At 52.0% G+C, this 25,546-nt stretch overlaps 1 protein-coding gene across 3 annotated transcripts; it reads left to right on the top strand.

Annotated features, from left to right (window-relative positions):
* Window positions 1-113: 113 nt before the first annotated feature.
* ZNF341 (zinc finger protein 341) lies at window positions 114-21,094 on the top strand. 3 transcript variants are annotated; one of them, XM_075058904.1, is made up of 15 exons: window positions 114-282; window positions 4,654-4,764; window positions 5,926-6,113; window positions 7,247-7,399; window positions 8,059-8,298; window positions 9,214-9,409; window positions 10,632-10,716; window positions 11,782-11,972; window positions 12,945-13,138; window positions 13,975-14,183; window positions 15,626-15,722; window positions 17,315-17,447; window positions 17,864-17,975; window positions 18,737-18,807; window positions 19,994-21,094. In XM_075058904.1, the coding sequence occupies exons 1-15, from the start codon at window positions 252-254 to the stop codon at window positions 20,506-20,508; spliced, it is 2,526 nt and encodes an 841-aa protein (XP_074915005.1). In that variant the 5' UTR covers window positions 114-251; the 3' UTR covers window positions 20,509-21,094. The 3 variants fall into 3 exon arrangements, with proteins under 3 accessions (XP_074915005.1, XP_074914996.1, XP_074915015.1); XM_075058895.1 differs by lacking the exon at window positions 114-282 and having other exon boundaries at window positions 2,269-4,764; XM_075058914.1 differs by lacking the exons at window positions 114-282; window positions 4,654-4,764; window positions 5,926-6,113 and having other exon boundaries at window positions 7,311-7,399; window positions 8,064-8,298.
* The last annotated feature ends 4,452 nt before the right edge of the window (window positions 21,095-25,546 follow it).

Below are 25,546 nucleotides of genomic sequence, written 5' to 3'. Positions count from 1 at the left end.
GGGCGCTGCTAGAGGCGCCGCTCCGCCGCGGCCCGAGTTAAACGCCAGAGCCCCGCCGGGCCCGGCCGCCGGCGCCGGGGTGTCACCGCCCAGAGCAGCGGACCGGCCCCCGGGCCGCCCCCCGCCTCCCTCCCCCCGCCCTCCCCCCGCCCGCTCCCCGGCGCGGGCGGAGGGCGCCCCCTGGCGGCGGGCGGCGGCGCCGCTCCCGGTGCCCGCTCCGGCTGGCGGGTCGCGGCCGCCCCGGCTCCAAGATGGCGCAGGCGATCTTCGAGGCGCTGGAAGGTAACGGGGCCGCCGCGCCGGGGCCCAGCCGGGCCGCGCCGGGCCGACAACGGGGATGCGCCTCTCTTCGCTCCTCCCCCCCCCCCCCCGCCCAGCGCCGCTGCCCCCGCCGCCGCGTGGGACGAGGGGCCGCGGCGGGGCCGCCCCGCGAGGCCTGGCCCGGCGGGCAGCGGGGGGACTGCCGGCAGCGCGGGGCCATGCCCCGCTGCCCCCCCCCTCCCGCCATCCCCCCGCCCCTCTCCCGGCGGGCGGCGCGCACCGGCGCGGCCCCGGGGCAGGCGGGCGGCGCGAGCGGCCCCGCGCGGCGGCGGGGGCGGGGGCGGGGCGGGACCGCAGCGGGCATCCCCCGCCGGCAGCCCGGGGCTCCCCTCGCCGTCCCCGGCGCCACCCCTGTCCCCTCCCGTCCCGTCCCGTCCCGTCCCCCACCTCCGGGCCCCTGTGCCACCCCCTCCCCGTGCGTCGGGGCATCCCCGCGCCGCCCATCCCGGTGCCCTGTGCACCGGGCAGCCCCCGTTAGCCCCGGGGCGCCCCGTCGCCCCCCTGCCCCTGTGCTGGGCCCCCCCCCCCGGGCCACCCCGTCGCCCCCCCCTGCCCCTGTGCCCTGCGCGTTGGGGCGCTCCCATCGCCCCCCCGCCTCTGCGTCCGGCAAACGGGATCACCGGTCCCCAGGGCAGCCCCCTCGCTCGTGTGCCCCTCGCCCTCCCGTCGCTCCCCGTCCCTGTGCCCAGCACGCTGGGACACCGCCGCGCAGGTGGGCACCCTCGTGTGCTGCATGCGGGGGTTCCCCCGTCCTCCCCGCACGGCCCCACCGGTGTGCCGTGCTCCCCGCCTGCCCTGGGGGTGGTCCCCGGGTGGGCGCTGGCCCCTGCCTGTGTGTGTGAGCGTGGGGGGTCCGTGCTTACAGCCAGGGCATCGCCCGGCTCCTGTCCGCCGCACCGGGGAACGGGTCGCACTCGCAGGCATCTCAGTTTAGCACTGGGACACGGTGTGTTTCAGGCAGGTGCCAGCCGAGGGGCACTCTTGGATGTGCTAAGCTGTGGCAGGCTGACACGGAGCTCAGGGTCAGCCCATTTGGAGGAAAACTACTTCACAAAGCATTTATTTCCTAAATTGGCTCACACGTGTGTTTTCCTTTACGTGGGGGGATGCCGCTGACTGGAAGGCCTTGCATTGGGATCGTCACCCTATACTTTGCAAACAGCACCTGCGATCACAGCAGCTGAAAGAAGAGCAAAGAAGAAATGTTTCTCTCTATTTTGTCAGGTTACTTGGTGCATTTGACAGCACTCAGTGTATAATCAGGTTCCCTATTTGCTCTTTGTGTCAGCTCCTCATTGTGTGGGTTTCCTTGCAGAATTCAGGAGAGCAAAACATTTTAGCAAATTAAGAAAAAAGCGTGGGTTTTTTTTTTTTTTAGGCCCACAACAATTGGCAGCTTTTAGTAGCTGAGCTTGTTTGTTTTGTCTTGTTGATTCGATTACAAGTCGATGGTGACTTGGCATTCGTGTGCCGTGCTGAGAGCAGCTGTGTTCTCAGCGGGTGCTGTGGGGCAGAGGTGCATTTTCGCCTGTCACTAAAGCACCTAGTGCTTGTGTCAGCAGAAAAAACTCAACGCATGAAATTCAGGGCATGAGGGAAAAGTGGCACCTGGCTGAAATGGACAGTCTTATTTCATCTTTAACTGAGAGAAATTTGAAAGAGGGGCAAAAAAAAAAAAGTACAAATCAGTAGTCTTGTACTTCTATCCTGGCTTTCCCAAATCACCTTGTTTTTGTCAGGCTCTGGGGAAGGCCTGCTGCCATCAAGAGAGAAGAGATGGCTTTTTTCTTAGGTTTCATGACTGTGAAGAACGTCCTGCAGACCGGTGCCGGCTGTAATCAGTGCAGGATCGATCCAAAGCTTTCTTCTGGAGTCTGTGGATGGCCGCGAATGGCATCCGTGTAACCAAGTAACTCTGCCTGCTTGTTTTCATGGGTTACTAAACCTTGAACTTGGTGATTTCACTCTAAGTGTGGTGGTGTGCGTTTACCCTGTGAAACTGCAGGGAGCCTGTGGGCATTTGTGTGAATTGCCAAATGAATGAAGAGCAGACTATTTCTGTTGTCCTGGGCCGCTTTTCTCTGGCAGAAGGCTGGATGCAACACCGACAATGTTGCTGCATCGTTGTCGCCTGTCTTCAGGTCTTGGCCTCTCCTTAAGCTTCTCCCTGCTAGAGGGATTGAGGCAATCATCTGGCTTTTTTACTTGGAAGATCTGGCTATGTGTCAGAAGGAAACCCAGTTGTCCAGTGCTGGGCACATAAAGAGTGGCATTCTTGATGCAAACGGTTCTTAATTCTCCCCATAATGTACTTAACCTGAATTTTTGATCCCCCTTTTACTTTTGCATCCTGCTAGCTTACTTCTGCTGAAGAAGGGCTGTTCCATTTCACTCTTTGGTTTGGATGTGCCTACAAGAGCCTGCAGCGCTGCCTTTGCAGTTGACCAGGAGGTTGTTTGTACAAGAGGAGGTATATTTTAAAGCAGGGCTTTGGTCCGTGTGAGAAGATCCACCCAAGGAGTGCTCCAGCGGTGTTCTGCCAGCGGGGCTGTCCTGCAGGGCTGGTTGCAGCTCTCTGCGCAAGGGAACGCTCGCAGAACTGGACCTGCAGCTTTGCTGTGCCTTGTGTGATTTATGTGAAAGAGTTCCCATAGGCATGGTGGTAATTTTACGGTAGTGTGTGAAGTAGTGTGATCTGCTGCTTTCCAGTAGCTGCTTGTGCCCTATGCTTCCCAGCAGCTGAAGAACCGTGCTCTTCTCTCTCCCAGGGGCATGTGCAGTGTTTGCAACCTCTTCTTGGTGAAATGATGAAAAAGGTGTTCACAGAGTCTTAATGTTACTTGCTTCACACTGGAGATTGCAGGAGAAATGAGTATTTAGGATATCTTTAAAATGCCATGGATTATATGGGTACTCCCCATCAGGAAGGTAATATCCTGGTTGTCCAGGAGAAATTTTAAAATTACAAGAGGAACTTGCAATGCTGGTTGCTTCTGCTGCACTGTTCCTTTATGCTGTGAACTGTTACGGCATTTCACTGTCCTTCCTGGTGCTGTTTGCTGAGCGACCTCTCGTTGGGAGCTATCCTTACCTCACTGCTTGGAAATGATCAGACTGAGAGATTTTCTTTTTACTGTGGCACATAATTCTGAGTTCAGAGCTTTACAGTTTTGTTTTGCAAAGATCTTGAAGAGAAGCGAAAAGCAACCTAAGAACCCCCCACCTTTCTTTTCTCCCTTAGTCCACAAGGTTTAACATACAACCCTGACATGCCATTTGTTTTATTCGTGGGTTCCTTGTCATAAAGGAGCAGTAGGGAGGAGTGCATAAAAATCACCTGTTTTTGCTATTTTTTTTTTCCATAGCCAGATTGTTCCATGTGTCTTTACATCTGATTTATAAAAAGAAAGAGTGTGTTGGGCTTAATCCACCGGTTGCGTGCTGCTGGCTAGGTTGTCTCCCTCCATGAGCAGTCCTCATGTCCTGTATTTATCTGGAATATTTTAGAACATTTTAGCTGTCGCAAAAAATATTTGTGCCAAAGCAAGCAAGACGATTCTGACAACAAATCTGGCTAGGTGTGTGTGCTTTTATGGAGTCCGGAAGAGACCAACCGTCAGCTTTTGCTTGAGAGGAGCCTCTGGAGGACCACAGTCCTGGAAGTTGGGGGAGCCACGGTCCTGCTCTCCCACATGTCCCAGAACCTGGGTGGCAGCTGGTGGCTGAGTGGACCGCCCAGCATCTCTCCCAGGAAACCATGCTTAATATTTCCTTCTTAAAGCTATAGCTAAATCCTCCTGTAGTTCATAGACCTGTGTCTGATCAGATCTGGGAATGCTTGTCTTGAAAACAGGGAGGCATTTCTAACAGTGCTGCTGAGACAGAGTTGCTGCACACCAAGGATTTTGTCTTCACTGAGCTCAGTGCTTGTCTGTGCTGTGTCACGCTGTGTCCCAGGCAGATCCACCCAGGCTGTTACCCTGTCTGGCCCGTGACATCCCAAATATCTACTTCTTAGCTCTTTTCATACCGACTGTTTGTAAGCGTCCTTCCTCTCTGCACCAAATGCCTGAAACCAAGCCTTCTTGGCTTTCCTTGCCCTTCTTCCCTTTTCTTCTTGTATCAAAGGAGTGTATAGAGACAGGTGGGAGTGTTGCTTTATATGACAGTTAATGCTATGGAGTAGAGGGGGATGAGAAGGTGAGAGTGGCTGTGTGGGAGAAGACAGCAGCAGCCAGTGAGCAGCTTCCCTCCACAACTCATGGGTGAGCTCCCAGCGCTCCATGTTCGGGCAGTGCTCAATTTACCATCCATGCTTGTGTCTCCTTTCAGGAATGGATAATCAGACGGTGCTGGCTGTGCAGTCCTTACTAGATGGTCAAGGAGGTGTGACGGATCCATCTGCTCAAAATGTCAACTCCTCCACCGCCATCCAGTCGATGGGTGAGTCCTGGTAGGACTGGGAGAGAGAGAAGGGGGACAGGAGGGCTGCACATCTCTTCCTACAGCATGTACTCATGATTATTGGAACAGCTGGGACAACAGCTGTATGTGTAGGGTGCTGCTGTGAATGTTGTGAGCCCTCAGCAGGACTAGGCAGAGCAGGAGGAAGGGGGTAAGTGCCCAAGTGAGCAGAGGTGGTTTTGGAGATGGTCGTGACAATAGACTTGACCATGGGTTTCCAATAAAGGCATGAAGGGAAGGAGCAGGTGCTGTCCCTGCCACTAGTGCTTGTTATTGTTCACATTTTTTATTTAATGAGCCATTCCTTATCCTCTGGGGATGTACAACTACTCCAGTCATTGAGTATCTCATCTGTGTGAATGAATATGGGAACCAGTCATTTACGTGCACGTGAACACTCATAGTGCTTGACTAGGACTCGCTGGGTGGATACTAAGTTATCCCCTGGAGGAGTTATAGTCTGTGTCCCCAGAAATGTTCTGCTTCAGGCTGTGAATCAGACAGGGGGTACAGCCTTGTGAGTCCAACTGGATCAAGTGAAAAATGATGTGTGCTTGTGTCGTTTGCTAACGCTGCAAATTTCATCTAGGACATGGTAAGTGGGTTGTCTTCTTTCTGCTTCTAACATCAAGCAGAGGCACCAAAGACCAGTAGTCTTGCAGGGCAGGTGGCTTTCAGACACAAGCTGCCATTGACTCTGTGCTCTGATCCAAGTTACTTCCCTTCCTTTGTGCAACCTGAGTAATAAAATCTGCCTCAGCCAGCATAATGCAGGTGCTTTGGAAGAAGCTGTTTTGACTAAAAGCAGAGGTTGCTACAAGAGCAAGGCTGGGTTGGTTCTTCACGTTTTTGGAATGAGAAGACAGACAACAGGATTCAGGTTATGACAGGAAGATGGCAGGTTTCGTATATGGGAGCAGGGCTGAGATGGGCTCAATCACATTGGTTGGCTTTAGGGATAGCTTGGGATTGGTGGGGAGGGGCAGTTTTGACCCTTGCAGCTGATCTCTCATGATGATGATGTCCTTGAGGTGCTAAGATCCAGAAAGCATCTGTTTTCCTATGACTGTGGTTGTTAGGTGTAGCACTGGGGAAAGCAGAAGAAAGCCTGGAGCAGTGATCTGGTCCTCTTAATTGCAGATGATGAAGACGTGTTCCTCTGTGGGAAGTGTAAGAAGCAGTTCAACTCACTGCCTGCCTTCATGACCCACAAGAGAGAGCAGTGCCAGGGAAATGCCCCTTCTCTTTCCACGGTCTCACTGGCCACCAACAGTGTGTACACCCCCTCCATCACATCGGTGCAGCAGGCTCCAAGTGCCAGCCGGCAGGTACTGTGCTGCAGGCAGAGGCTCTACTGCTCTGTCGCCATGGTTTTGGGAGTGGGGGGGACCTCTGGGTGATGCTTTTAGATCCAGTGGTGCCTCATGACTGACCTCTTTGCTAGGAGGCTCAGTTCTGGTCCTGTTGGCTTTTGACTTCCTGGATAAAGCTTCCTGGTCCTCTGCAGTGAGGTGTCCTCCAGCACGAGTGTCTGATAGCCCTTTTTTCAGGACAGGAGCGGTTTCATATTGTCTGTGCTACAGCCAGACTTTGGTTCTACTGAAGAGCCCCACTGTCACAGGCTGGAAGGCTGGCCACGTGCCTGGGTGCACGCTGCACAGTGCTCAGGGTGAAATGGCTCTTGCTGTCCCCTGGGCCGTGGTCTGGCTCTTGGGCAGAAGAGGAGGGCAATGTCTGGCAGCTTCATCCCTGCATCCCTCCTCTCGCTTTTCTGCAAACAAGCCCATATAATGTAGTGTGACGAGCATTAAGGGAGTATCCTCTCTGGAGTAACTCTCCTTCCCAACAGACTCGGGAGCGAGTCCCTTGTACATGACATGTACTGTTCCTGCAATCGTGATGGTTTCTGAAGTGCTTTCAAACCAACTGTTTTTTTCAAGTTAACGTACTGTCAGTGGATGGTGTTGCCCAGGGCTGCAAACATGGGTTGTATCCACCCAGAAAATGGGACAGCCTCCCTCCCTGCCTATAATCTGACTCCAGTCTGAAGAGATGAGCCTGACATTCACCATCTGCAGCCAGAGCAGCCTCCCTCAGTTCTCCACCTTCCCTAGCTGGGGAAAGCACCCAGGAAAGGCCTGAACCTGTCTGTAACCAGTTTGTCCTGCAGATCTTGTTTAATAAACTTTGATTTGAATTGTAGCCAGTGGCCGCTTTCTCCGAGTTGCTGTGATATTTTTTACCTCCTTTTCTGAAGAACTTTTCTGGAGCTGCCTTATTGTTATGGCAGAAACTACCATGGACTCAGCAGGAAGCTGAGAGTAGATAATTACTGTGGCTCATCTGCTGACCAGAGACTGTGAAAGCAGAGACTCTGAGGTTCAGTAAAAAGCAGTGTCATTGTTTTTTGTTTATTGTTTTGTCCTGTTGGTGGTCCACAATGCATCCTTTTTCCTTTCAGCAAATTTCTACGTACATCACTGTTCCTCCATCACCTTTGATTCAGACCCTGGTGCAGGGGAACATCTTAGTCAGCGATGAGGTACTGATGTCGGCCATGTCTGCTTTTACATCCTTGGACCAGCCCATGCCAACGGTGCAGCCCCCGGCACAGGTAAGGGGCACGTTTGGGCCAGGGGAGTCCTGCTGCATGGGGCCATGCTTGCACAATAGGAGAGTCCTCTTGGTCAATCAGACTCTAGAGATGTGCTTCGAGGCTGAATCCTGGGCACCATCCCAGTGTGACAGCCAGGCTTGGGAAAGGGCAAAGGATAAATGACAGAATAGCTCCAGGGCCTGCTCTCTTCTGGTGTCCTTGGTGCTGGATGCTCAGATCTTTGTAATGTGATCTCTCCAGCTTTTTGTTGAGCCCCTGTATAATGGTTGGCTTCCAGAGCCCTTGTCAGTTTGCTCCATGGATCCCTCTCCTCCTGGAATGGTTGTTTTGGGCTCTCCCCAGGGCTGGCCAGACTGTGTATACTCCCTATGCTCTGAAAATGTTCTTTGTAACCAGAAGGATTAAAACCTTTAAAAACAAAGCAAGAAAAGCAGTGGGGCTCGAGTGCTTGGGTTTTGGAGGAGACAGTGTCTACTGGCAGGTCATGCCAAGCCTCTGCAAGCCAGCACAGTCTGGTCCAACCTGGCAGTTGGACAGTGCTGCATTCTGTCAAGACATCATTGCTGTTCCTGCAGGTGCCATTTAGAATTGGGATTGGCAACTCATCACTGCTGCATTTTCAACATCTTGTCTGTCTCTCCCTGTTCTGGTTTTAGAGCAGCTTGAGTATGCACGCTGGGGCTGGCTACCTCTCCCAGCCCCCCCCACCTCCGCCTCCCCCGCCACCACCGCCTCCTCAGCCTCCACCACCTCCCCCGCCGAGCATGGGGGCTCCAGGGCAGCCCAGCACTGGCAGCAGCGGGGTGGTCGAAGTGTACAGCACACCTGCTCCTATGGCAGCAAACAGCACGGTGGAGATCCAGACGCTGGGGATGCAGCCCTATCCACCCATGGAGGTAAGGCCAGGGGCTGACTGCAGGGGCTCTGTCCTCCTGGGCCTCTCCTAACAAGCAAGACTGCTCGGGAGTCACCTGAACTAGAAATGCAGAATTAGAGTCTGGGAAGATATGTTAGGTTATTTGACAATGATTGTTTCCTCTGGGAGAAGGTGCTGTACAGAAGAATATCAGCAAGAAGATGAGGATTCTGAGAGCAAGAGAAACAGTTAAAAGGGATGGGAGGACTTGGCTGGCACAGGCTTAGGAGACCTGAATGTCTGCTGTGGTTGAGGGATACCTGCAGGAGTTGGGAGTGAAAGGGAACTGAATTGAGGCGCTCACCTCCCAGAGAGGTACAGACCACTGCGCTGCACACTGCAGGCTTAAGTGGAGAGAAGAATTCAGTCTAAATATCAATGAGCTTGACAAGGCAGCTTTTTCTAAAGGGAGGCACAGGCAGGGGTGGATTTACGGGTGGGTCAGCTGTTTGCAGCCTCCACATTAGCATTGCCATTCACAACAGAAACTACTGGGTATGATAGATTTGTTGGCCTTATCTTTGTAGCTAGCATCTGATCTGGAAGTGCCAGTGGTCAGAAACAGACAGGGATGTTGGATACTTAGGCATAAGACAATAAATGACGGACTAGACGGCCCCTTCAGAGTGTTTCTTTGCTGTCCTGTTCCTGCTGTAATAACTGCTGGATACTTTGTGATGTTCAGCAGGAGATTTTCACACTGTGCAGGGTGTTAGTTTTAGTTAAAGAGACGTTGTTGGACTGGTGAACCAGAATTTTGATCCAGTTTGGCAGGAGGCAGAAAACTCAGCCAGGCAATAGCCTGCTGTGGGAAGTGTTGCTGGAGTTGGAGGTTAGGGCACAGTATAACTCTGTGTAGCAAACCTGTTTCCATTGATAAATTGCACTGTTGCAGGTACCGAGCCAGTGTGTGGAAAGTCCTGTGTACCCTTCTCCTCCTGTGTACAGCCCTGGGAAGCAGGGGTTCAAGCCCAAGAGCACCAGCACTCCCACACCTTTGACTGGTGCAGGAGGAGGCAGTGTGGTTGGTTTCGATTCCATCTCTGCTGCCAAAAGTCGGCGCTGCAAAAGTGAGAGCGGGCTGCAGGAAGGTAAGTGTCCTTATAGCATTTGTCCTGCACTAACCTGTAGGCCACCGTGCTTATCCTATAGTGGACTGTTGAGCCATGGGCTCTCCGGGCTCTGTGGGGTGGCACTGGCTGTGCATGCAGTTCCAGAGGAGGAACATGATGCCCTGCACAAAGCTATCAAGACCAGGTGAAAGCGTGGACGTGCTTCTTGTCTGTCACCTCTGAGTGCACGTGAAAGGACTGTCACTGTGCTACTGCATGGGCGAGCTTGTGCTAAATCTCTGCAGCTACATGCTTATTGGATCACACCTGAAATGGGGTTATTCTGCAAAGTAAGGTGTTAGAGCTTGGTCCGTTGTAACGCAAGGAGGACTGCCCAGCTGCAAGGCCAGTGGGCTAGATGTGGCCTGGCCCTGAAGACTCTCTTCTCAAGGGCCCAGCTGACTGGTCCCTGCCCTGTGTTTCAATGCCTGTAAAGAAAACACGCCTGTCCCCAGGTGAGGCAGGACAGGGGCATGCCCCATTACAGGATGGAGGAGTGTCAGATCCTCTGCTGGCTGAGCCTGCCCATTGCTGGTGTGATGCAAGCACACCTAGCTGAGTGACAAAGGAGGTCCCAGGCATGAGGTGGCGGAAAGCCACATGGCCTTCCTCCCCAGGAAGGTTGGGCCTCTGGAGTTACAACCATACAGATGCTGGGGTTTGAGATTACTTGCAGAAATGTGAATGATCATGCAGGCTGCAGGTCTTAGTCCAGAATTTCCTAGAGCAGCCCGCAGTTCTGCTGTTTTCTATTGGTTTATATCCCATCGTAGTAGATAGAAGATGTAACTGACTGTGCATGTGCTCTGGCTGATGGCTGACCTTGGTGAGTGCATAGGAGAGAGACAGAACTGGGGCCCTTCTCACTAATCCTGTGTCTTTTCCCAATGCCCAACATTCCTTTAAAGTAGGTGCTTTGTAGCACAGCTGGAAGGGTCCCTGGAGTGGTTAAATGCCTGAAGGGAGTGCCCTGTCCCCTCCACTACTACTCTCCTCAGTACTCTAGAGTTAGCTCAGGCTATGTTAAATATATGTTTGTGCCCATAACCTCTCCTCAGACTGGCCAGGCAGATCTTATCCTTCCATAAGACCTTTATTCTTGGTCCTGAATAGACATGTCTTAGGTTGAGGGCCCTGTGGTGCAGGGGGGATAGGGCTGTGCCACATGATCTCTTTCCTGTGTGTGCTCTTGCTCTTTCAGGCAAACCCAAGTCCCCCAAGCTGAAATGCACTTACTGCGACAAGGCCTTTACCAAGAACTTTGACCTGCAGCAGCACATCAGAAGGTAACAGTGATGCTAACCCAGACACTGCAAAGTGGCTAAGGTGGAGGTGGGCACAGCTCTACTGAGGGAGTCTGCACAGTCCAGTAGACCTTGTGTTTGTCATGTCCCAGAATCTGTGCTGTGCTGGGAGGTGATCCTTCATCCCCCCTCACTCCAGGACACTTTCTCCCCAGTGGCTGGGGTGAAGGCTGCATTATGGATGTAATCTTCTTGCTGATTATGGGCTGGGACTGGAGACTTGTTTTCCTCGCTGACGAGACTTTGAAAGCCAAACCTGTTGTCACCTGATCACTGAAGCAGCAGCATCTTCACTGCTTGCCTCTGCCTTTTCCTCTACCCTCCCTCCCTAGCAGGCTGCAGCCTTCATGTTTGCTGGTGTTAGCAAACCATAAGCCAAGTGGCTTACATAGGGAGCTGTTACAAGAGAGCTTTTCTTTGTCAGGAGGCAGCTGAAATCTTCGAGTTTTCCCCAGCAGAGTCTGCCAGACTCAGGACAGATGAGAAGGAACAAGTGGTGGTTTTGCTCCCCTTCCTGGCCTGGGCTCTTCACATGACGTACTCCATGTGTTAGAGTCCACTCTTTCTCCTGAAGCAGAAGGGCAGAGTAGAAAGGCCTTTCTGCTGTGGACAGGAGAGAGCACATTGAGGGAGATCAGGGTACTGCAAGCTAGAAGAGACGTGTGTGCAGGGGAGGGAGGGGTGACAGGGAAGAAAAGGGTTATACCCCTGAGAACGTGATGGGGTCCCCAAGGTCCATGCAGAGACCCCAACAGTGAATGCCCTGATGTTGCTGCAGAGCTGTTTCCCTCTCCCACTTCTTCCTTTGATCCTTTGATCCCTTGTTGCGAGTGTTTTTTTCTGTGCACCAGGCTTGTTTACCCAGGCCTCTCACAATCCACTTACTCTGGTTAATCAGGTCTCAAAGCCCTTGTTTGGCTGGCCCAGGTGCTGATCTGCCAAACAGAGTGCCTAGTGCAGTCCTGCAGCAGCCACCCCACGACGGTCCATGCCTGAGGGCTGCCTTCTCTCTCTGCTGGCTGCTGATATGGTGCCTTCTGCCTTCAGTCACACAGGCGAGAAGCCCTTCCAGTGCATTGTATGTGGCCGAGCCTTTGCCCAGAAGTCCAATGTGAAGAAGCACATGCAAACCCATAAAGTGTGGCCTCCAGGGCTGGGGTGCACTATCTCCCGCAACTCCATCACAGTGCAGGTCATGGCCTTGAATCCCAACCAGCCAGAGGACGAGGAGAACACAGGTTTGCTGCCTGGGGATGGCATGTGCATGGGGCAGAGCAGTGATGTGAGGAGTCTGCACGTTCCTGCACCTCCACACAGGGAGGGAGGGGAGACAGGTGCTGTGTATGCTGTTTGCATTCCTCCTGTGGGGTTTAGCAGCACACACTAGAGAGGCGAGTTGCATTTGCTCGACTCCAGCTGGCAGGTGCATCCTTTCGTACCCCCAGACGCAGTGGATTCAGGTGCTGGTGGAGATAGTGGCTCCAAACTGTGCCAGTATGTGCATGCGGGCAGGGTGAGGTGTCTTCCCCCTCCTCACTCCCTGGCAGATGCAGCTTTGGCAGTGCATGAGCCACACTTGACAGCTCTGGTCTAGTGGCCAGACAAGTGGTTTAGCATAGCCCAGTGCTCTGGCTTGTTCACAATGTGCAAGTCATGCCTGGGCTGGGTCTGGCCCCAGCAGCCAACTGAAAATACGTGAGGCAGAGAAGAGCTCCCTGCTGGCAGATGGTGTCTGGATACCTTTTCTGCTGGTGGCCTCAGTCCTGGTAGGACGGGAGGAAACGCAGTGACAATGTCATGTCTAGGACAAGGGCCCACTGGAGCTGCTCTTCACAGATATCATGGACTGTGAGCTACTGGCTGGATCTTACCTCTGTCTCTTGCCAGAGATGGGAGTAAATCTGGCTCCAGTTTGCTGGCAGAGGCCTGTTCTGCTGACTGCTCCACAGAGCGCAATTATGTCCCTGGAAAAAGAGGATGGGTTAAGGAGAGGAAGATGGAGTAGTCAGAACCCTTAATAATCTGTAGACAAATTTAAAACTACCCTGTTAGAGAGTAAGATTCATCTGATATAAAGAATCTGTCTTTGAAAGAAAGGAAGAGCCTGGACCCAGAGCCAGGCCTGGTGTCTCTTGGCAGCATGGTGCTTGCAGAGCAGCTTTCAGAGCTGTCTCATGGTAGGCTATGACTTTCTCTCTCCCTTTCTTCAGGTTTGACTCAGCCCTCAAGGAACCCTGCACCACCGCCCCAAGACATGAGCCCCTTGGACGAGAGCGAGGCAGGCAAACTGGAAGCCAAGCAGGTTGTCTTGATCGATAGCTCTTACCAGTGCCAGTTCTGCCCCAGCAAATTCAACACCTATTTCCAGCTCAAATCGCACATGACACAGCACAAGAATGAGCAGGTAGGGACAGAGGGTGCCCTGTGTTGGTGGTGAGATTGGGATGGGCTTCATATAGTGCACCAGCTCTCAGGGTCTGTCCTGAGTCTCTTGCTTTGTAAAGCTGCCAGTGCTTCCTATGCAGCTCGGCTCTCTGCATGTCTGGGTTGCAGCTGTGTGGTCTGGGTGGCTTTGAAAAGCTCTGCTGCCTCCACCCTGCTGAGTGAGAAGTCAGCCGAGCAGATTTGGGTGGCTAGAGAAGAAGGAAAGAAGCAAAGTCCAAAGTTTACAGTGTAGGTGGCAGCTCTCAGGTCATGGAACAGTCACCGCTGGGGTGTTGTGGTCTCACACTCTCAAGTGGTTTCAGGTGCTTACACCAACACCCCTTTCTCCCCCCCTTCTTTCTTAGGGGAGTGCCCTGACAATCCGTGTTTGCAGAACATTCAACTCCCAGCAGGTTCTGCTGTTGTCTTCACCCGGAGCTGCTGGCCACATATTGATGCTGAGCTGCTCTGCACTGTTGTTTAAAGACCCTTCCTCTGAGGAAGGCAGCAGAGGAAGGGGATGTTTTACCACCACATTGTGTCCTGCTGCAGGGCAGGGTTTCACTGCTGTGCCCTGACTGAGGGCTGATGTGGCTGTGGGCATGTGGGATGCTCTGGGAACCACAGTGCTGCTTTGTTCATAACATCAGCTCAGCTGCTCTCCAGCACAGTGGGTCAAGGGGCAGTGGTCCCTTTCTGTAAATTACCCAATGGCAACGATTTCGAAAAAGGGAGGCCACTCTGTCTGTTGGCAGAGGATTTTCCCTGTTTGTTTCCATGGTGTGCCACTGAAGTTGCTCTCCCTTCTTCTGCCAGGTGTACAAATGTGTGGTGAAGACCTGTGCTCAGACCTTCCAGAAGCTGGAGTCCTTCCTTGAGCACATCAAGAGCCACCAGGAGGAGCTGAGTTATCGCTGCCACCTCTGCAGCAAGGACTTCCCCTCCCTGTACGAGCTGGGCGTTCACCAGTACTCCCACAGCCTGCTGCCCCAGCACAGCCCCAAGAAGGACGTGGCCGTGTACAAGTACAGTAGCAATCGGTGCTCACAAGGCTTGTAGGAGTGAGTGGGTGCAGAGTGTGTTTGGCAGAGAGTGGTGGGGACATTAGAGGGAAGAGGGGGCTGTGTGTTCAGTGGCCACGATTCTTTTGGGCACCCAGGTGGCAAATGGGGGGCCTCTCCGCCAGGGTGCTAAGGCCAAGCACTTTGAATGCAAGGAACCTTTTGGAAAGACAGTGAAAGGCTGGGATCAGTTATGTGGGAAGATCCCATTGCTGCAAGTCCTTTTGTCACCAGTCAAGAGTGAGATGGGCACAGCTGAACCTGTGCTGGGCTGGGTCAGAGACCCAAGGAGGCCCCTTCCCAGCCTGTTTTCTGCAATTCTTTAAACACCTGCAGCAAAGGGAGTGTGGGTTGTAGAAGCTGTTCCCAGAAAAAGTCTCCTATCCTTTTGCTGCAAAAGGATGTATTACCTGCGAAAGCCTTTCTACTAGTGTAGAGGAAAAGGGTGAGGAGTTCCACGAAGAGCTCTCTGGAGCTTTTGAAATACCTGTAGGGACATACAGGAAGGGTAGGAAGCCCAGAAGATACTGAAGTCACCTAGGAGCTTCATGGAATAAATATCTGCTACTTCTTGCATATAGACCATGATTTCTAGTTATCCTTGCACTGTGGAGCTTCATCCTACAGCTTGCTAGTAGGGATCTTTGAGATCAGAGCTCTGCTTTTGTCTGAGGAGGTTTTAGTCTGACCTAAGGAAAAAGGGTTTCACAGCAGTTTACATGGTGTGAGTGCCTCTGTATTCACTGTTGATGGTGCATGTCCCCATTGCCCATTATCAGTCAGCTTTGGCAGAGGTCTCTGGCAGAAATACTGCCAGGATATGTGAGAACAGGTGAGTTATGTGGAGGGGGCCTAGGTGGTTTCAGAGAGGTGGCGGTGTAAGCCGAAGCTTTGTAAGACACAGGATACCCCACATGGAAGCATGTCACCTTGTGGCTGCCCCAACCATGGGTAACACTGCTGTTATGCTGTGACCCCACTCTCAGCTCTTTCACTGGGAGCTGCTGTCTTTGTGCAATGAAGATGGAAGGAGGTGTTTTAAGTAAGGTGAAGTCCTTACTTAGGGCTTGTACCCATGAGGAAGGAATGTGGAATATGTGCTCAGACTCCCATGGGAGTCTGTGTGGAAGAGCACTAGCAATTTAAAGGCTTCTCCACCCAGTTTTCCAGCATCTCCCCCTCCTGAAGGATGCTAAGTGTGAGTGTGATCTGGTTATGTGGGTTGCTGAGGTTTCAGAGCACCTGGGTCGTGGTGTTAGTGTCTGTACCAAACTGACCCTACCAAAAATCAACTGGGAAGGTGGCTGGTGAATGGGCTGGGCAGTCCTGCCTGGGGTCTGCCTGCGGTGTGGGGTTTGCTGGCTGTAGCCTTGTTCACAGGCTCTGTCCTTTCTCTCTGCATTCAGATGTGTGAAGTGTGTAAATAAGTACTCCACCCCGGAAGCCCTGGAGCACCATCTGCAGACAGCAACGCACAACTTTCCCTGCCCTCACTGCCAGAAGGTGGGTGGGTGACCGCTGCCTGAGCTGGTCCTGGACATGTAGCTAGGGCTCAGGGGGATGGGAACCCTCGGCTCCCTTTCCTCTCCCTTCCTACCTCAGTACGGACTGGCAGGCTCACGAGGTGCTTTTTGGAGAGGCAGAGGTGATTGCACTCCTGGCCTCCAGCTCTCTGGCCTCTCCATGCAGAGTACGTTCCTCCCTGCAAGTGCTGGCTTTTCTCCTGGGTCCCATTTGCTGAACAGAATTTGTCAGGGGAGCTTCCTTATTCCCACCACAGCACAGGACTGCATACTGGGCTGCTGTCCTTATTTCTTAAAAGCAAACATACCAGGAGGAGCGAGGCTGGTTTTGGGAAATCCAAAAAGTGGCGGCAGTGCCTTTGACCCACCATGCCTGGCTACCTATGGCTGGAAGGGTTGGGCGTGGAAAGCCCTGGGTCCTGTGGGAGCTTGTACACCTCCATTGCTGTCCTCATCTCCTGTTGCAACAATGTCTCTGGGTTCCCCCTCATTCCTCTCTTTTGGATGAATGCTTTGTGTCCTTGGTAAAGAGAAACCTGTTTGAGTGATGTGACTGGGACTGGAGTGATGCCCGAGTAGGTTTTGGCTGGAAATACTCTCTTCAGCACAGCCCCTGAAGGGGTTTGAGGGGCAGAATTTTGTGGGGTTTGAATTCTAATAAATTATTTTTTGAAATCCAGACTAAAATTTGGACCCTTGCTCCTCTGTTTGTAGCAAAGGAAATGAAAATCCTGCAGTGGGGGCAGGGACAATCTCAAAGGAGTGACCACTCTGTACTGAGGTAGCTCAGGAAGGGGAAACGCACTCCTGCCATGGTTAGTAACCCATCTTTCTTTACCTGTCTTCTCTCCACTTCCCCCACCAGGTGACAGATGCCCTTCTGAGCCTGGGTGGGACTTTCAGCATGCAGCATAGGGGCTTGAAAGTCCATTATCTGCAACCGTATTTTTTACTTCTCTTTGTATTTTTACTAATATTGCTGTTTTCTGGAGATGCAAGAGCACAGTCCTGGGTACAGAACTCCTGGGTCTCCTGTCCTACCCTCAGATTTGTGCTTGAAGCATGCTCGTTAGGAATTCACTTAACTTGGATATTTCCAGTATCCCCATTAGCAAAAGGAACCATTCATACTGGCTTTATAAAGACCATGAATGGGAGCCTTTGGTAACAGATTATTGGGAAACACAATCTGAAGTTAACACTGTGGGAAGGTAGTAACTACTGGGGGTCCTTGCCCAGCCTGTCCTACCGCTGGCTTTGGTGGGAGTCTGGGCATCCATCTGGGGTGCTGGTCCTCAGCAGTATGGTGTTACAAAATTTAGCAGCAAGGTTTCAGCTTATATTTTTCTTAAGGATAAGAAGGTTTTGGGTTTTGATTGTTTTTTTTTTGTTTTTTAAAGCTCTGTCTCTATTTTCCTTGTACAAAACTGTAGGTTTTCTCAGTGCGTCCTTTCTGAGAAAGCAGTCGCCATGAGCTGCTTCTGCTTTCTATACAGCCTCCCATGCCCTTGCAGGCTCAGTGATGTCCCTTGTGTGCTGCTGGCTCTTAGCCTTGTTTTTGTGCATTAACAGGTGTTCCCCTGCGAGAGGTACCTGCGCCGCCACATCCCTACGCATGGCGGGGGCAGCAAGTTCAAGTGCCAGATCTGCAAGAAGTTCTTTCGCCGGGAGCACTACCTCAAGCTGCATGCCCACATCCACTCGGGTACGGGCTCCCCTGGTACCGCAGTGCTCGTTATCTCTGTATCACAGTCCTTGCTGCATGCTGTAATGCCCTGGCTGTTTTCCTGATAACCAGAGTAACAGAGTTAAGTGTACGAGTCATTTGTAGTAATAAGGGTTCAGGAGATGTATGGTTTTGGTTCAGCCTCATGCCCAGTACTGCACCAATTAGAAGTGGGACACAGAGGTGGCTTCACCACTGCCTGCAGTTGCAGAAGCTAAGGAAGCTGGCCCTGGAGAGCAGGAGCAGCGCACAGTGTGGATTGTATTCATCCATTTGCCCATCAGGGAGGGTAGGGAAGCTTGGGGAAGTTTGTAGAGAAGCAGAGTGGCACAGCTGCCATAGTGAATCCTGTGTGACTGGACTCTCCCTGACTCTTGGTCTCTTTTTTTATCCAGGTGAAAAGCCCTTTAAGTGCTCAGTGTGTGATGCAGCTTTCAATCGGAAAGACAAACTCAAGCGACATATGCTGATCCATGAGCCTTTTAAGAAATATAAATGTCCCTTCTCGTACGTAGTGTGTCTCCAGCGTGGCAGCATGTCTTAATGGGGTTGGGATGGGGTTTGGGATGGAACAAATTTCTCTTGCAGGTACCCTAGGGTGCCAATCCACTGCTGCTTGGGGAGGTAGGAATGCTGCATGCTGTTGACCTGGGAACCTAGAAGTCCCAGTTCTTTGTCATTGTCTTCCTGTGGCGCCACATCATTTCATCTCAGTTCATCAAGCCCTGTAAAATAATGCCTGCCTACATGGGAGGCTTGGCGGGGTTGCACCTGGGGAGCACTGGGGAAGAGAAGGAGTATTATTTGACCAAAGAGCACAAGGCTGCCTGAACGATGGGCTCTCCCGGATTGCCATGTCTTGAAAAGCACTTGGCAACATAGGAGCTAATGTATGAGCCAGGGAAACCCAGGTTTATAAGGTACATTCCTAAATCCATGGCACAGCCATGGGCCTTCTGAGATAGCCAAGACTGACTGGTTTCTCCCTGCTCCAACCACCTTGTAGCTCCTTCCAAAGTATTTGTCTCCAGCCAGGATCTTGAACCTGCTACTTTTAGGAGCATTCATAGTGAGACACAGGCCAGAAGCCACGTGTCCCTGTAGCAGCCTGTTTATTTCTTGCCCCTCTCCAGAAGGGCTGAAACAGTGGAGCTCCTACTGTAACTGCACCCAGGGACCTGGGTTGTGAATCTCTATGGTCCAGGATCCGTTTATACATCGATCCTCAGCTGATTCATGCTGCTCACCAGCATTTGTTGTTCTTACAGAAGCCACACAGGCTGCAATAAAGAGTTCAACAGGCCTGACAAGCTGAAGGCTCACATACTGTCCCATTCGGGTAAGTGCAGCCCTGCCCATACTGCCAGTGGTTGGGAATGAAGTGGCTGGGATTTGCTGTGGTGCTGCAGGAGCATGTTACAGAAGCAGTAAGCCTGAGAAACAGGAGATAGCAAACTGTGAAAGTGCTTCTGCTTTATATCCCCAGAAGCGCAGGATGTTCCCTACAGGTCCTTTCCCTCTGGTGTCCCACCACCCACTGCTCAGCTAACACAGCTACTGTGTAGTTTTCTGTGGGAGAATTTTCTACCGAGTGTGCTACAGTGTTTCCCAGATACAGACCTAAATTCTTAATATCATTTATTAGCTTTAGAATTTTTTATCTCTGTTGATGCAAGCCTGGTAAGTGAGCTTGCATTTACAGCTGTGTCTAAGCTTTGGGCTGTTTTCTAAGGCAATATATGCCTTAGATGGCAAGATGCAAAAGGAGAGCTGGATTACTCAGTGTGTTTGCTATCAGATGAATATCCAGAGTGCTCTGACCACTCCTTCCCAAAATGAGATCTTTTGGGATTTGATTCCATTCTCTCTGTGTTCCAAAGCCAATGCTACCACTCCTAATAAAGGCAAATAATTTATTCCCATGCCCTAGGGAACGTTCTGTCTTTTCTCTCGGGGTAAAACTGAAAGTCTTTTCTTGTGCCTGTCATGTCTAAAAGCCCTGCAGAGTGCCATCAGATGGGACTGTGCTGACAGTGCAATGGATGGTTTGTTTCAGACTGTACATCCCCATACTTGGGAGAAAAAAAAAAAGTGAAATTTTTTTACTTACCAAATACACTTGAAAAATACCAGAGTTTAACACTTTTGCGTTTTCATCACAAGTACCTGACATTTTTTTCTGGTGATATTTTAATCCTCTTATTTGAGGCAAGAACTTTTGTTTTAGCCCATCCTAAACAGACATTCAAGGTGTAGCTGCTCACCCTTTTCTTGCAAATTTGCCTGGCACAATGTCTCTTTAGACCATGGTTTGTTTTTGGTTTGTTTTAATTAGCAAGCTGTAAAAGAATGGGGCTTCTTGGGTGGCGAGGTGGCTGTTTCATGCTTTTATTGGGGAACCATCTCCTTGGAAGAGGAGATGAAGCTGTCATGCACTCCCTCGGTGCGGTGCAGATTTTCCTGAAGATCTGCATTGAGATGCAGGGTCTCTAACTGAGCTCTCTCTCCTCCAATGCTCTGTGCAGGGATGAAGATCCACAAGTGCCAGTACTGTAACAAGTCCTTCAGCCGACGAGCCCACATGATAGAGCATCAGCGCTCGCACACCGGCAACTACAAATACCGCTGCCCCACCTGCAGCAAAGGCTTCACGCGCCACAAGTACATGAAGGACCACAAGTGCCGGCTGGGCTCACCCAAGGACAAAGACCTGCAGCTCAGGAAGCCCCAGAAGAAGCGGGTGGTGCGGGGGCGCAAGGCAGGCCTTTCCCTCCCCAACCAGCTGGGTCTGGCAGAGCTGAAGGACAGTGCCACTGGGGAAAGCCTGCCCGAAGGTGGCCCTAACAAAGAACCGTTCCAGGAGTCAGATGCAGTCCTGTCCATCGTGGTTGGTGGGGCGGGAGCTTCTGACTCGGACCTTGTCGTTCCTGGGCAGCCCAACAGCATTGCATCCAATTTGGCCCTGGCAGAACTGCAGACTGCCTCGGATGGCCCCTGCACCATGCTGGCTGTCCCTGTTTACATCCAAACGACAGAGTGATAATGTGTACAGCCACTGTGTGGCTGAGGGCTGCTGCTGGGCCTATCAGACTTGGTGCTGAAATTTATCCCAGTTAAAAAGACCAAAGCTCTTGTGGGGAGGTAGATGGATATGGGAGAGAATGGCTTTCATCTCCACTTGTTCTTCCCATCCTTGGGCAGAGGACTGCTTGGAAGCCACCGATGGCTACAAGGCACTGAAGAGACTGGCTCCATTATTTCTTGTCCCTCTGCATCACTGGTCAGCCTAGGGCAAGAAGTCCTAAGATCCCTGAATCAGGGTAAGAAGAAGGAGCATGCAAAGTTGCAACAAACAGCTGCTGCAATCAGGTGGCTTTGCAAATCACAACCTGTCCCATCTGTGGTTTTTCTGGCCTAAAAGCTGTATTGCCCAGTATTTGGGTGGCCTTTCCGAGAGCAAACAATTGATCCTTCCTAGTGGAAGCAAGTTCATCCTGAGATCCTTTGGGAACACTGTTCAGAAATACCCTGATAGACTTATCTCTGGTATCTTTCTCCTCTCTGTCTCTATCAGTAGAAAGATAACCTTGTCTGTACTACATGTGTTATAAACACTGTGGACCTCATGTGCCGTGTGGAGTTGGTGGGTAGGAGCATGTGCGTGTGTTTGCTCTTCTCTCTGGTTGGTATTCTCTCCACAGTGTTTGTTCTTTTCATGGTTTTTCTCCATATCCAAGGATCTCCGAGTGCCTTAGACATCAATGAGTCAATCCTTGTGACAGCTAAACGTGACACGTTCTGTGCACAGCGGCGGACACTAAGGCCTGGGTGAAGTGACTTGTCCAGGGTCACATCACACAGGAAACCTGTAATATATCCACAAGCCAGTTTTCTAGCATCGGCTCTGGACTAGGTGCTGCAGGGTACTTCTGTGCACTTCTCTGTCAGCTGCTTCCCAGCCTGCGCATTCCCTTAGCTCAGTTCTATGGGCCATTTGTTAGTAGTTTCAGTGGGTCACTGGCAGGTGGGGAGTTGATGCGGTTAGGTAGCAAGAAAAGTCTGGTGTGACTGGAACAATTTCTGTTGTCCGCTTGGCTTCTCCTCTCTGATTTCCTGAGTCCCAAAGCCAGCACGGGAGTACCAAACCCAGGAACTGAAAATTACCATTGTGTAATGTTGGTAAAGGAGCTGCACGGGCACGTCTGGAGCCCAGAGTAGGTAGGAGAGCAGGCAAGTGTGCTGCTCCCTTCCCTACTGCCCTGCCAGGCTCCTTCCTTCCTGTACTGCGCTCAGCCTGCAGTTTTGTGCTGCCACAGGATGCCCTGACTGTTGTGGAAGGGAACTTGACCCGGACCTGCACAACACCACTGCCACCTCCAGGTCCTCCTGGGATGTGCTGTCCCCACGCTCTGCTCTCCCGTGCTTTCTTCCTGCTCCATATGTAGGCGAGCCAAGCTGAGCTGAACTTTCTCTGGTAAATTTGTGTGATGAGTTGCTAAATTGTAGATGCAAAATGCTGTATTTCCAGCCTGCTTCTCTGGAGGTGGTACACAGCAGAGCGTAGGCCCCGTCAGTCCTGGATACCGAAATTCTGGCTGTGAAGTTCCCTGCCTTACTGTCTGGGAAATGGTGCGTGTTTCTGGCTGCTGGAGCAGTCAGCCCAGTGTTACTGGTCTGACTGGCCTGACCCTGATGCCTGCCTGCAACCTGCCTGAGCTCCAGCCCGTTGCTTGACCTCAAGGTGCTCTTCCTGCCTCCTTGCTCAAATCTTAAAATCTTAAAAAGAGCAGCTTCCAGGGACAGTGTGCTGGTGCCATGCCCATCGTCCTATCTCCTCCTGGTGGCATGTGCTCCCTGACTGCACCCAATCTAATGACAGGTTACGCTGTCACCCCTGGAAGACTGTCACACGGTTCTTGTCAGGATGGGTCTTGCCACCAGTTCACTTTGCTCACTCACTTTCCTAACTCACTTTTTGCCCATTTCACTTCTTATTGGTGATGCTTCTATACCTCTTGCTGTTGGCAGGTGTTAGGAAATGGAACACAGGGCTTACAAGGGGAGGCTGGGAGAAGGGGGGTTGTTCGGGCTTTAGAAGAGGTTAAGGAGAGGTCTTGCTGCTGCCTACAGCTGCCTAACAGGCAGGGGTGGAGAAGGTGGAACCAGACTCTGAGAGGCGCACAGGGGTGGGACAAGAGGCAACAGGGACACGTTGGAACATGGCAACTTCTGACTCGATATAAAGAAAAGAAATTTCTACCAAGAGGGTGGTCAAGGGAAGATCTCAGTACAAAATTCAACAGAGCATCCTGCTCTGAGTGGCTGTGCTGGGAGGAGGTGGCTGGACCGGAGACCTCCTGATGGCCCTTCCTACTTACATGTTCCCGTGCTTCTGTGAAATGTCTTGTCTGCTTTGAAGGGCAGAGTTTATTTGCCCACAACGTTTGTTTTAAATACTTAGTTCTCACAGGAGGGGAACAGTATCAGGAAATAGTTTGCTAAATATACTTTTCCTTCCCTCTGCACCCGCACTGTATGGTGTCATTATATGGTCTCTGGCGCTTGCTGCAGCGTTGCAGTCGGGTCTATTTTGAGACGATGATGCCTGGGTGCAGCACTACTTCAGCTTGGAGGCACCGTCTGGAGGCCTGGCCTTTCCTTCCTGTCCCCAGCTTTCCACCAGCCCTGCGCACAGGTCAGCCATCTAAATGAGATGCTGGAAGCTGGTTTCCACTGGCTACGCTGAGTGTAATTCGAGGAGTGGAAGCAGAGCCGCAAAACAGCCTCGTACATGACTGTGGGACATTGGGGCTGAAAGATGCTACCCTGTTTGCTTGATAGGTGTTTGCATGTGTGGTAGTGTTACCAAGTTTTATCTTGAGCATAACGACTGACCTCTCAGAGTAAACCTCAGCATGATTATGTGTAAGATAACATAAGAGGTCCCTGATCAGAAGAGAAGCTGGGCTGGCTGGTTGTGCGGCTCTGGCCTTTGGAAGCTCTGTGGATCTGAGTCCTGTGCATGTTTGACAGATGCTGCAGCGCCAGGGGGACTGGCAGAGGAAAGGACGTGTGACTGCCTGCAATTGTGGTGGCTGCTTTCCCCTGCTTCCCAGCTGGACTGGCTGCACAGGAGCAACAGCAGGTCCTGGCAGCCCCTGCAGGGCTGGGTAGGTGCTCCTGGAGCCTCACTGCCCTTTCGGTGGAAAGGAAAAATAAATGCAGTTATTTAGAACAACAACAAGACCCCCCCCCCACCTCTGTAGTCATACTGCCTGCAGATTAAATTTTGACATGGAGAGAGATGTTGTGGGAAAGAGAATTTAATTAGAAAGCTATCATTGAGATATCGTGAGTTACATGCAGACCTCAGTGCTATTCTGTATGCAGGGACTGGTTGTGTGGGGAAGGAGCCTCATCATAGCAGGCCACAAGCTTCAGAAACCCTTTCTTCCTCCCTGTCCTAGTCTTGTCCAGCTGCCTAAACTCTGCAAACCTGGAGTCAGTTAAGATGTCTACAAGCCCTTCTATTTCCTGCTGGCTAAAAGGGAAGAATTCTACCCAGAATTTTACTCCATTTCTGTTTCTCTAGCAGGGGCCTGCCCACTGCTCAGCTGCGGCATGGGGTGAGGCGCATCTAAGCTGCTCAGGGCACTGATTTTCTCCCAGCATCTTTCCACAGGACTGGTTCCATCCTGTGTCCTGGGCACAATCGTTTTCTTTACAAATCCACCATCAGAAGCATCTTGGCATTTTCTGGAAGGTCCCTGGAGCACCCCAGGGCCAGAGCCATCCGCTGCGAGAACTGGAGCTGATACTGGATCAGAACGAAGGTCTATGGGTACTCAGCCTCCAGTTCTGGCAGCAGATGCTTGTGTGAGAGTAAGAAAAGGGCAGGTAAAAGCTCTACCTCCCCTTGTACTCTTCAGCCTCCAATGTTGTCAGCTGGGGGGGGGGGAGGGGGGAGGCTCTCCTGCCCTGGGAGAGGTTTCTATAAACCTCAGTGGATTTTTCTCATGTATTTTTTTTCTTTCTTACGTATCTGCCATTACGACGTTAGCAAGGTAGAATGAGGCAGGATCTGTTACACAGCTTTGTTGCTGAACTCTCACCTTGTACATAAGGAGGCTGTCTTTCTGTTACCCATGCAGTGCTTTTTCCTGCTTGCTGAGGAAACAAAAAGGGTCTCTTGCCCAATAAGCTGTTGTTTGGTTCATTTTTCCTCTCTGCCATTTGGTGTGTATATGCTGGCCTGTTTTACAGAGCACAAACTAGTCCAACCCTGCTCAAAAGCAATGATTAATTTTTTTGGGTGATTTCCAGTGGTAAACACTACTATTGTCTGTTATTAATTAACTTGTTTTCACACCACCACTGTGACTAGAAAGGGGGGTGTTTATTACTTTTACAGATGATAGAGGCCAAGGCACAAACAAACGCAAGTCAAAAGTATCCAGTAAAGGTTGATACCAGGCTGAGGCACTTAAAACTTGATTTCCTCGTTGGACTTTGGACTCTGTATGTAGGTACTGTGGTCAGATAGCATGGAATTATGTCCATACTGCCTCCACAAATCAGAATGCATGACTGAAGTGTCCAGGAAATGAGGAGTTCACAATCAGTCACCACCAATTAAGCAACTCCGACTCTGGACTGTAGTACTCGATTTTGTAAAGTTGGCAAGCTAAGAAAGGGAAGTTAAAAAAAAGAGATTTCAGCAAGTGTTGCCTCGACACCTTAGCGGGCTGCGAGCGGTACGTGAAGGCCGGTAGGCGACAGCGCTCTGCCGTCGCTTGCTGCGCGGACTAGCGCTAGAGGAGGCTTCGCACCCGGGCCCGCTCACGGCGGGGGCAGGAGGCTCCGGCCCCGGCTCTGCCGGCGCGATGGCCGCCGAGGGCAGGCTCCCACGTTCACTTCTTCAACCGCGGCCCCGCGTGCCCGGTTTCCCAAGGCACCTGCCCCAGCCCTGTCCGGCCCTCGGCGGCGGTTTCAGCCCCGCCTTCCTCACCGACTCACGCTCCTTCCGCCTTTCCCCGCCAGACGCGGCACACGCGGCCCGAAGCCCCCGTGGGCCGGGG

This window comes from Buteo buteo, chromosome 2 (assembly GCF_964188355.1).
Source record: "Buteo buteo chromosome 2, bButBut1.hap1.1, whole genome shotgun sequence".
Classification (NCBI taxonomy): Eukaryota; Metazoa; Chordata; class Aves; order Accipitriformes; family Accipitridae; genus Buteo; species Buteo buteo.
Note: the sequence above shows the minus strand (reverse complement) of the source record. Positions and strands in the feature narration are given on the sequence as shown.